The 12979-nt window shown below is 41.5% G+C and overlaps 1 protein-coding gene across 1 annotated transcript; it reads right to left on the minus strand.

Moving 5' to 3' along the window:
- Positions 1–1036: 1036 nt before the first annotated feature.
- LOC137295914 (uncharacterized) lies at positions 1037–12873 on the minus strand. The gene is made up of 10 exons (XM_067827491.1): positions 12558–12873; positions 9245–9314; positions 8934–9098; positions 6540–6644; positions 5958–6112; positions 5477–5555; positions 5077–5126; positions 4698–4887; positions 3830–3935; positions 1037–3507 (listed from the first exon to the last, which is right to left on the minus strand). The coding sequence occupies exons 1-10, from the start codon at positions 12580–12582 to the stop codon at positions 2719–2721; spliced, it is 1734 nt and encodes a 577-aa protein (XP_067683592.1). The 5' UTR covers positions 12583–12873; the 3' UTR covers positions 1037–2718.
- Positions 12874–12979: the final 106 nt, after the last annotated feature.

Here is a 12979-nt window from a genome sequence, read left to right on the forward strand (position 1 = left end):
AAAATAATAATAAGGTTACTATAGAAGTCTATGGGAAAACATTTGGTGTTGTGTAACCAGAAAAGGACGACAATGGGACATATATTTTGTCGCATTGTCGGGTGTCGCGTTTTAGTCAATATGGAGACTGCTCAAACCTGTCACATAACTGCTCAAATCAAAGTGTGATGTGACTGTGTAAAGTGTGACGAAACTGCTCAAAATGTGACGTGACTGCTGAGGCTGTCACGGGACTGTTCACGCGGTTAATGCTCAAGCAATGTAACTGCTCAAACCTGTCGCATAACTGCTGAAAGTGTGACGTAATTGCTTATTCTGGGACGTTAGTGCCACCTGACGCTACGGTGTTAGTGCTATCTAAAGCTATGGCATTATGACATACACACATATATATTACGATTTTGACAGATAACATTATGAATTGTAAACCAAAAGTCACTGTGTTCTGTAATCTGATTGGTTGAAAAACATGATCAAATGATATTAGATTCCCGGAAACTGCAAGACTATTCACTGCGCATTGTAAACCAAAAGTTACTGTGTTCTGTAATCTGATTGGTTGAAAAACATGATCAAATGGTATTAGATTCCCGGAAACTGAAAGACTATTTACCGCGTATTGACACGTAAACAATTGTTTTGTTGTGTCATCAACAGTGGTGACATCATTCAAATCATATTGTGACGTAAAATTAGAATGACGTCACAAATGAGCAGCTCCAGATGCTACCATGGGAACCAGCTGAAACGGCCAGCTGATGACACTTCACTGCTGTATCCGTATTCGATGTAAACGAGTGCAGACACTAAAACCCTTTGGTTTACTTTTGTGTTTACAATGTCGATAAACATCATGTGTTGGCCAACACATAATGTTTATCTCCTAATTGTATCTGTCAGATGTTAAACATGACGTGAGGGTGTGTGTCGTAACTGCTGAAAGTGTGACGTAACTGCTCACTCTATCAACAGGATTAGCTACGGGTGAACATTACGTCCCGTGTGTTAATAATGAAGGAAAATACAACAGTAATTATTTGGACCATTGACTTTATCTCACATAAAACTTTATTTCACATAAAACGTTGGAATGCATATTTACAAATGTTTACATGTTACAAAATGACGTTTACTTCATGTATGTATGTGTGTATGTATGTATGTATGTGTGTGTGTGTGTGTGTGTGTGTGTGTGTGTGTGTGTGTGTGTGTGTGTGTGTATGTATGTATGTATGTATTCTTGTAAATCTGAAGAATGTCTAATCCCTCAATCTTCATGATCACCCCGTCACTCCCTGTTATAACAGATGTAACACCACGGAAACACCCACCCACGCGTGTCATGAAACATGCATTGTAATCACAACTGACACTTCAGTAGTACTGATTCAGAACATACTAACAGGCATGGCGCTAATTGCAAACAGTAATAACGGCTACGTTATAGATCCGCTGCATTTCCACGACATCACATGGACATTTCCAAATTCAGAGTGGTTATTTTTGTCCTTCAAAACAATATCCGGATCACAGTAACACCGCGACATCAACACGATGTAGCGTAGTTGACTGATGGCGGAATATGTCCGATGGACCTAACGGTATTATGAGAAACATGTACTCAATAATGACGGGCAATTGTTGACAATATTTACTAAGATAATAACAAATAAAATTATTATGTAAAATCTTTCTGGAGTGTATGACGATCTGTCTGTCCATCCCACCATCCGTCTCATACCTATGCGCCCATCCATTTGTCAAAAACAAGATCATCAACATATACGTACACGCACGTAAGCAGGAACGCGCGCGCACACACGCGCTGACACACACACATTACACACGGTTCACGCTAATCACGAATATATAAACTATAATTATGACAGATAATGTTACAAACTGTATCTATTATATGATACACGTGGAGTAAGGGTGATGATGTGATGTTAAATTTCTACATGTATGGCTCATGGCCCATGGTACACCTTATATACATACACAAAATACTGAACTAGATTCTGCGATCAAGTAGATCTTCACAAAATACTGCCGTAGTAACATGTAAAAAAGGAATACATATGTTATTGATATGAAGCAACTCGGTGGTTTCTACATACGAAACAATAGTAATCTGTCACGACTCATCAGACAATCAGAGACAAAAACTGATCAGAAGCCCACAAATGTACGGTGAAACGCTAGTCATCTGTACTTCGCATTTACACAGTAGTTGGAAGAGGCGGTTCTGTAGCGTAGTGGTTCAAGCGCCCACCGGGTTCGATTCCCCACATGGGTACAACGTGTGAAGCCTATTGCTAAAAGCTGTGTAAAACCATACTCTCTTATTCACTCACTGTCGACGGGATTAATATAATTGCGGATTATATACATATATCCTATTTACATTAAAGTCTTGACACCGTCTGTACATTTTTTATGTGGTCCGTAATAAAGAGTTTCAACTGTATGGCTCTAGGTAAAGTGCAGTCATGGCCAGGTTAATACATTGGGGAGTTTGGATGCGGATTAATTTTGGGGAGTTTGGGTGCGGATAAATATATCCTAATACATGTTAACGTCTTTGCAGCCGTAATCCTCTGGCAAGTGGGGCTTTCAGATTAAGGAGGGTCCAGACTAAGGGGGCTTAACTGCATGTGATAGATCAGATGCAGTACAACCGTAACAGATGTTCCTAGAAGTCCCTGAATATGACATTCACGATGTGTCCAGTGTAAGCGCGCTGATTGGCTGTTCTGTCTTGCCCAGGGTCTCTAAGACGAAGTAATCATGTTTAGTTTGTGGTTTCATTGAGTTATGGTGTAGCTGCTGAACGGCATGTCTTGTTAATCTCTGATAGTCTGGTGAACAGGTGGTCTCTCTGTCCTCCTCGCTTTGATCGTAGGTGGTAGCCAGGTCGAAACCAAAGTCTGGTGGTACGGGACACTCATAGCCACCTTCTTGCTGGCTCTCTGAGGTCAGACTCGGCCTCTGGAGCTGCTGGTAATCACGAAAGTCACTGCCTCCCAGTGAAGACGTTTTGCCGCAACATTCATGATCTTCTCCATCTCTTAGTCCGGTCGTTGAACTATTCTGGGCGCTCTCATCTTCCAATGTTATCTGTCCCCTATCTGTACGTCCACCCGATGGTACTGGTAACGGAGGGCTTGTCGATGCACTGGATTCCAGAACAAAATAGGGATTGGTAAGACTGGGTTGTGTTCCATCATTCTGTTTGGAACCCTCCTCCAACTCAAGGTAGTCGTTGTGCCCTGACGAAAGCCGTCTCGGAGGATGGATAGTTGATCTTGGAGCGGGCACTGGCTTGGATGCTCCAGGTGAACCAGGTTCTTTCTCACCGGTGTGTCGAGCGAGGGCCTCGTAATAACCTTGACCGGGCTTGTAGGTGACGCTCTGTAGATTAGAGTGGACAAGCACCGACTCGGACACGTCCTCTGTGGAGCGGAGGACAGACCTGGGTCCCTGCTGCAGCAGATCAGGCACCTCCTGAAACAGTACCGGTGGCCAATGTGAGTGTGTGACTTTTTGTGTGTTACGCCGCTTATAGGAATATTCCAGCAATACCACAGAAATGGGCCTCAAACACCGTAGCCATGTTTGGATTCGATGCATGTCCTCCGAGTTACAGGCGAACGTTTTATAACAACGAGGCTATCCCACCACTAGACTGTCAAGCCTAGATTCTAATTTACAGACAGCTGTTATATAGCTGGAATATGTCTGAGTGTGGTGTTAAACAAGGAAACAAATTTAACATTTTAGGCTGATGTTCATTCTGAAAGGAGGTATGCATTAATTGAATGCTCACTGTATCGGGCAGTTCTTCATATATGGCATTGTCCTGGGGTCTGTGTTCATAGGTGTTCTCAGGAACACGTGGACCTGTCCTTTTCACTATCGACGTAGTAGGAACACTAGAAGGAAAAAAACCCAGCATCATATCCGAGTGTACATCGTGAAACAGTCATGCAGTGATAGATACTTACATATGTATGCAACAGTAATTACTCAATAGATCAATAACAATGGTTTTCATGGTCATACGATCAGTTATAACAAAGGATTCACGTGGTTCGCCAGCGAATCCCGAACCTCCCCCCCCCTCCAGACCAGCGTCACAGAGAATACTTTACACAATGAACCCAGGTGATGCTGGTAATCGAACTCCTATCTTTCGGCGTGACAAGTGAGTGACTGAGTTTAGTTTTACGCCACACTCAGCAATATTACAGCTGTATGGCGACGGTCTGTAAATGATCGAGTCTGGACCACACAACCCAGTGATCAACATCATGAGCATCTATGCAATTGGACACCGATGCCATGTGTCAACCAAGTCAGCTAGCCCAACCACCCGATCCCGTTAGTCGCCTCTTACGTCGGCGTGACGAGTGAACGCTTTAACTACTGAGCTATACCACCGTGCCCGTATTATGGAACTGCATAACACCATCTGGACTGAATGAATTTAGTTTTTCACCACATAAAGCATTATTTCAGCACTATCACGGAAGACACCCAAAGTGGGTTTCACACAGTGTATCCATGCGGGGATTCGAACCTGGACCTTCGACCTACAGTGAACACTGTAGTCCTGAAGCTATCCAGGTGAAGGATAAATCTGTAGTTGGATTAGGTAGATGCCCTATTTATTATAGGGATGCATTCATCTGTACCTTCTTTTTTTCCTCTGTCTCCAACAGAACACGCAACAGACAGTGCCGAGAATGCCCAGCAACAGACCCAACACCACAGTCATGGACAGAATCACCAGTTTGACTTTTAACGACACGTTCGGGGTAGATACGTTTGGGCTGACGGTGGTGGTCATGCCGTGTCGATAGACTGTCCGTCCAGACCTGTCGCCTGAAGTAAAGAGAGACAATGCTGACATGTTAAATCCTCGAAATGTTCGTTTTCACGACCATACCTAACATATGGTGACCCATGGATAGGATTATTTGCATAGAAAAGGACAACACCTCCGAGATATCATGTACTAACTTGATGCATGAAAAGGACGCTCTTTTATAACCTTTCTTCTAAAGTACTCACATTCAAGACTCTCTAAAGCGCTTGATAAACACACCAATATTGAGAGGAATCTGAAATTATAAGTGTAGTCAGTGAATGGTGTTGTTTGTTTGAAGTTTTTGTGTAGGTGGCTGCATGACGCCACCTTCATTGTCTATACCGACATCATATTCCATGCACGTCATATTATTACTGTGTGAGAGAGAGAGAGAGAGTGAGAGTGAGAGAGAGGGGGGAGAGGAGGGAGGGGGAAAGAGATAGATGGGACGAGAGAAACGAGCTAGAGAGGAAGGACGAGATATAATATGATTATTATTAATCCGGTTATCCTATTGCATTAAAGGTCAGTTCGAACCCGTTTTGATAATTAAGTGGGTAATTTTATGGTGTGGGTTTAAATAAAGTAATTCGCCATACATACGTGGTGTCTTTAGCCTCCAACGAGCCCTGTTTGGGATGACATCGGATGGCGAAATCATTTCTTAAGTGACAGTGAAACTCTGCAATTAAACAAAGACATTGAAACATTGACCATTCCGCGGCTGGATAGGTTTAGCGATGGTTATTGTAGTAAATGCCATAAACATGATAAAGCAATCAATGTGCGGGTACCATCGTCTAAGAACTAGCAATGTACGTGCGTTTCAACTGTACGTGGATCCGCAATTTTAGTAAACTTACATGTAACAATGTAACGGAAAATACTGACTTTGGGTTTATCTAGACAGCATGGATCCGACTCCCAGATTCCCCTATGTTAGCATTGCTTTATGCTCTTGTATGAAATTGCTCAGGCATATTCAGACAGGGGACTTCACGCGTTGTATTCGTGGTGCAATTCGAATTCGTCCACCCGTCCCTGATTGTTTGAATATATTTAGCGTGACACTAGCGTGGCGCACCTTCCGATCTGTATGTGAGCGTGGCCTTCTCCGACATGTTGTTGTTTACCAGACAGCCTTCTAGGACAGTCGCATTGTAGTCTGTTTCCAGCATGTTGAAGTCGCAGTGCTCGTGGCGATCACGAGGAGGCGTGTCACAGATGCAGTTATGAAACCTGAAATAGCATGTTTCTTTCAACAATATCACAAATTGTACGTGAAATAAAGAGTTGAGTTGAGGTTTTCCGTTGCATAGACGACACCAAGCTCTCGCTTATGTACATTTTACAACGAATAAATGCTTTTCTTAGAATACATGCTTCTTCATTATTTCACCCATGATGTGAAATAAAAAGATATATTTCAGAGTGTTGTGAGTATTCTTCAAGTTGATTATGACAACAGAAATTATATCTTTAGAAAATATATTGGATTTCAAAGCATCATATTTTACTGAAAATGCCTGACTGGATGCATAGGGTTGTCTATGAGTTACCGTTCCAGATATACACATACTAAATATGTTTCTTATCCCATGCAGTTCACAAAGACTCTACGCTAATGATATGGTATTTTAAGGGATTATGTGAGGTTGAAACCTACTTTGTAATTTCGTTTTTGAGCTGTTGCGACCGTCGTTGTCGTTGTGCCTTTGTTGGAACGATAACGTTTCCGCTCCCGTCGCCGTAAACACACCGTGAAGGTGTTCTGCGAATTGAATACATGCTGGATGAATTACACATTGTGAGGGATCAACCCGTCTTTTCTGTGTGACGAGCGAACGCTTCAACCACATGGCTACCAATTCCCCAGGAGCGTTTGTGAGTTCTCCTGGAGGCGCATACACTTTGGTCAGCGTGTGCGTGGGCATCACCTGCTGGTCATCTTGACGTGAAATGATTGTAATACTGTTGTCTTCACATGCAGCATGACGGTATTGTGAACGTACACCTCAGTTAAAGATACATTCAGATGAGTCGTGCCCTCACTTCCCTGCTGTGGATTATGGTACCGACATGAGAAAAGCAAATGATGAGTGAGTGAGTTTAGTTTTACGCCGCTTAAGCAAAATTCCAGCAAGCTCATGAAAGGGGGGACACCAGAAATTGGATTCGCTCATTTCATTCACGTGGGGAATCGAACTCGTGACAAACTAACGCTTTAACCAAAAAGTTACCTCACCGCCCCAGCAAAATAATGCCACGCATGTTGTCTGACATATGTTTCAATTTCTCATAATTTCGAGATTTTATAAATTATGTTTTTCCAAACGATGATCCTCAAAAGATATCATTTATCCCCACCTCTGTAGTGTTTCTGAGTACCCGTCACAACTGGCCTTTAGCAGCCGTTACGTTACTGAGAGTCGACTAAAGATGGGATCTGGTATTCTTTATTTTTACAGTTTTAGTAATAAATGTGTTATCCAGTTGAAATTTATGCCTATATTAGCCTTGTATTGTGTTGGATCAGGATCTTACGCCAACCCCCATACAGATACACAAGGAAATGTTATGAAATGTTAAAAAAGACTAGATGATAATGGAGACGAGAACTGGGTATCAAAGGTGAGAATGTTGTTATTTAGACATGGTTTCGGCTATGTGTGGATAGCACAAAATGTTTGTAATGTGAAATGTTTTCTTGATAATTGTAAACAGCACTCAAAAGATATCTGTTACCAAGAGTGGCATCAACACGTGGTCCTTTCCGAATCTGTGACACTCTATGCAAGAATGAAGACTGATTATTCTCTTGAAAATTATCTAAAAGCTATTGGCTCGAAAGCTTTACGGAGATGTTTGACAAAGATTCGTTGTAATGTACATAATTTCAATGTTAATTCCTATAGACACTCCAAAACATATGAAACTACGTTTTATCCTTCTTGTGTGACTGAACTAGAAGATGAATTCCATATCACACTGGTGTGTCCTCTCTACAATGAATAGCGTGCCAGATATTTATCTGAATATTGTCGTACACACCCTCGTGTCCAAATGTTTCTTGAATTGATGAAAACAAGCGATAACAATAGACTTTTAAGACTATGTATATTTTTAAAAAAAGTGTTTGTACAAAAAATAGCTGTGAATATATAATGATAGTAATTATACTAGGATCCATATTTACAGTGTGGCCCATATGTATGTTTTTACCTCACTGTTTACACATGCTGTACATGCGAGCCTGACCAACCGATCCCGTTAATCGCCTCTTAGCCGTGCTGAAAATCATTTGTAACCCGGACCTTCACAGATAGATATGTTTATAAACAATACATGCTGTACGCTATGGAATGATGTGAACGTGATACAGTTCTGTGACAGTTGGTGTGTATGATCAGAGTAACTACACAAGGTCGGAAGTACGGAAGGAAGCACAGCCTAATGGAACGACAGAACAACAATGAAACCCTTCTTGATTACAGTGATGCAGCACAAATTGCATTCTGACAGTCGTGAGAAAATAAATTTGAGAGAGAGAGAGAGAGAGAGAGAGAGAGAGAGAGAGAGAGAGAGAGAGAGAGAGAGAGAGAGAGAGAGAGTAATTGCAAACAAATGTCGGTCATAGAGCAGGGCTATTGCAATGTACAACACAAACTAATAATGAAATCGAACCTGATGATCCCATCTGCATAAGCAGAGTGACAGAGAGTGAGACAGAGTGAGACAGAGAAATAGAGAAAGAGAGACAGACTGAGAGGAAGACAAAGACAAAGAGTGAGTGAGGGGAAGAGGAGTGAGGTAGAGTTGAGAAAGAAACAGGGAGAGAGAGATCAAATCTGGCGAGAAAGGGAGAGGTGTTGCGATGTATTGGTGTCTATCAATGATATATCTGCAGAGAGAAAGTGTGAGTGTTTCGATTGAAAGTAATCTCTCTCGGCAGCACGGAGTTCTTCTTCATGTGTGTTAGCTATATCTCTTGTGATGTTAACTAGCAGTGTTCATGCATGTGCATTTGAGAAATGTCGAAAGAGAATTTATGTGTATTTACATGGTTGGGAGGTCAGTGGTCAGTGGCCTGGCTGCTGTCACCTTCCGCTGGAGCCCCGCTGAGGTGAACACGCCCCGCAGACATATTGTCAGGTCTTTGACTGGCCTCATGGTCAGATCACCAGTTGGACCTCTGTACGGCCTCTCGTCATACATCTTCTCCGCCCTTGGGAGGAAATGCTTACATCATCATCATCATCATCATCATCATCATCATCATCATCATCATCATCATCGTGGGATAGCATTAAACGTATTCTCATTTGTCGGACTGGCTAGTTTGTCAGGTAGCAAGTTGTGAAAAAGTCTTACGTTTTCGTTATGTCTGCACCAACTGACATTGCACCGGATGCTTCAGACAGAATCATGGCGAGGTAGATACCTAAAGAAAAACGTGGTAAACAATATATTTTATCATTGCAACTGAAGCCAATTGACTGATATCTTAATACGTCACGTCATTGGACTATATATCGTACAGTGTTGTCATATGAACCTATATATCAGTGTATTCAGTGGACCATATATCGTACAATATAATCAGTGGACCATATCTTACAGTGTAGTCAGATAGGCCTCTGTCTCAGTGTATTCAGTAGACCATACATCACACACTGTGATAAGTGGATCATATGTTACAGTGTAGTCAGATAGGCCTCTGTCTCAGTGTATTCAGTGGACCATACATCACACACTGTAATCAGTGGATCATATGTTACAGTGTAGTCAGATAGGCCTCTGTATCAGTGTATTCAGTGGACCATACATCACACACTGTAATCAGTGGATCATATGTTACAGTGTAGTCAGATAGGCCTCTGTCTCAGTGTATTCAGTGGACCATACATCACACACTGTAATCAGTGGATCATATGTTACAGTGTAGTCAGATAGGCCTCTATCTCAGTGTATTCAGTAGACCATACATCACACACTGTGATAAGTGGATCATATGTTACAGTGTAGTCAGATAGGCCTCTGTCTCAGTGTATTCAGTGGACCATACATCACACACTGTAATCAGTGGATCATATGTTACAGTGTAGTCAGATAGGCCTCTATCTCAGTGTATTCAGTATACCATACATCACACACTGTAGTCAGTGGATCATATCTTACAGTGTAGTCAGATAGGCCTCTGTCTCAGTGTATTCAGTGGACCATACATCACACACTGTAGTCAGTGGATCATACATCACACACAGTGAATCATTCATCTCATGATGTAATTTGTGTATCACGTATCTCAATGATTGCCCCCTTGGACATGTTGCCTTGTTTTGGACATGTTGCCTAACTGTGTACATATCAACACCTCGTTTATGATATGAAGATGTCTTGATTTATATCGAGGAACATGTAAATGCAGGCTATCTTCCGTGTATCATTTTCTCTGAATCACTAAGGCACAGTAAGACTGTTTCTGATTCCGGATACCAAGTTAATCATGTGCCGGGTATGGCTATTTTGTATAATGTTTCCGAAACTGCTTATAATTTGAATGGTACCACTGACTTCGACGTAAGCAAACATTTGCTAAGGCTATGGAGGTTGTCGTTTTCATGTATGTATTTCGTGTAAAATGAACGTCTTCCATGAAACATGACTGTGCTCCCAATGTTTCGGCCATGTTGTGACAATACAATCAACAGACATTGAGGAAAACTGATGCTTCTCACATACCACCATATTTTGACAGGATGCCCCAACACTTTCACGTTCTAATATCGTGTATCCGGACTTGACTGCCCAGTGTGTACCAAACAGTTTGTTGCCACAGAAATAAAGTTATCTTCCTAAACCTATAGATCTACTACAAATGTATCCTGATGAGTCCAGCTAATAGTTCAGTCATTGTAAACATGAGTTAGACTCCTTTTATATCTTTTTCTATGGTCCTGGGGAAAACCGAACCAGTGGCACATTTCGGGAATAATTGTTTGTTTCTGAGGGAATCATATCTTATAATCATACTGACAGCTGATCATTCGGGGTAGGCGACTGATTGTTCGGGAGTATGAAAGCCCATCGGCATTAATGAAAAAAATTACTTACCATGCCTTGAGCATGAGCATCTGTCTGTCTGTCTGTCTGTCTGTCTGTCTGCCAGTCTGTCTGTCTGTCTGTCTGTCTGTCTGTCTACTGGGAGCCGATGACACATGCCAACCAAGTCAGCGAACACAGCCACCCGATATCGTTAACCGCCTCTTACGACAAGCTTATTCGCCTTTCATGGCAAGCATGGGTTGCTGAAAGATCATTTTTTCCCCGGAGCTTCACGGGTCCTCTAACCCAACTCTGACAGATCTCTTTCACAAAGAGTTTAACTAATGAATATTTGATGTAGGAAACAGTCACGGAAATAAGCAATGTGCGTTGAGTAAAAATATTATTTCGATGTTTGACGGCTAAGATTAAACACGCTGGATTGTCTTTTGATCTAATGAGTAAGTCTAGATATCGTTGCCTGATATTGGTTTGACATTGTTGTCAATTGTGTTGGTTTGACATTGTTGTCTGTCGTATTGGTTTGACATTGTTTTCTGTTGTGTTCGTTTGACATTTGAATGGTTTTACAATGTTGCCTCTTGTGTTGATTTGACATTGTGTGATTTGTTGCTTTGATATTGTTGTCTGTTGTATTGGTTTAACATTGTTGTCTGTTGTACTGGTTAAACATTGTTGTCGGTTGTATTGGTTTAACATTGTTGTCTGCCGTAGTGGCTTGACATTGTTTTCTGTTGTGTTGGTTAGGCATTGTTGAGTGTTGTGATGCTTTGACATTCTTGTCTATTGTGACGGTTTAACATTGTTGGTTGGATAAGGTTGTGTGTTGTGATGATTTGACATTGTTGCCCGTTGTGTTGTTTTCTGTTGTATTGGTTTGACATTATTGTGTGTTGTGATGGTTTAACATTGCAGTCTGTTGTGATGGTTTGACATTTCATTGTTGTGTGTTGTGATGGTTTAACATTGCTGTGTGTTGTGCTGGTTTCACATTTCATTTTCGTGTGTTGTGATGGTTTGACATTGTTGTGTGTTGTGATGGTTTGACATTGTTGTGTGTTGTGATGGTTTGACATTTTTGTCTGTTGTGATGGGTTGACATTGTTTTCTGCTGTGTTGGTTTGACATTGTTGTCTGTCGTATTGGTTTGATAAATGTCTTTTGTGCTGGTTTAAGTTTGTTATTCTTTGGGTTTTAGATATTCTAGGTCTGTCTTGTACATGTTAAGTAATGTTTTCATGTTCAATCACCATGAAGTAGTCACTCGCAAATACAAACTGTCAATGTTCTTCATCAGATAAAAGGATAACGAATACAATTGATCAATTCACCTCTTTGCCATAAGAGTCAGTAAAATGGGTTTGTTCAGTATCTCAGTGTATATTACGTATGAATGTAGTTTATGGGAGGTCCGAGGTGATGCGGATTTGGGATATATGTTACGCTACATGGTTATCGTTCCAACCAACCGTTTGCACTAATGAATGTAACAAACAATTGTTTGCTGTAAAAACACATGGTCAAAACAATATAGGTTAGTTATTGCCGTCAATATGTATTGATGTAGCACACACGTTGCCGAATAGTGGAATATTTAACAACTAGTTAAAGAGCTTACCCTGCATAATCCCAAGTGATTCCATGTTAGATGAAGTTGTGAGACGTTATGGTGGTAATTGCTGTTGATGTTGATGGCGTGAAGGGAAGGAAGTACAACCTCGACTGATGACAAATCGGAACACGTGGGCTTGTGGGCACATCTATCAGCTGGTCACATACATGGAGCTGTCAATAAGCGGGCTTGTGGGGACAACTACCACTTGGTCCTGAACAGGAAGACGTCAGTACCCGTGCTTGCCACAGATAGATGTAGGATTCACACCGTCCCTCCCTACTACATAGTTGCATTTGTATCTAAGATCCGTGTGTAAGTCAGCCAAGTATCATAAACATATACTCTCATCATTTCCCCTGCTAATAAACGTATCGGTTTCGTTGCCCAACACAGTTAAAACATTTTTTGCTTCCGTGTGTGGTTTG

The sequence above is a fragment of the Haliotis asinina genome, chromosome 9 (genome assembly GCF_037392515.1).
Source record: "Haliotis asinina isolate JCU_RB_2024 chromosome 9, JCU_Hal_asi_v2, whole genome shotgun sequence".
Lineage (NCBI taxonomy): Eukaryota > Metazoa > Mollusca > Gastropoda > Lepetellida > Haliotidae > Haliotis > Haliotis asinina.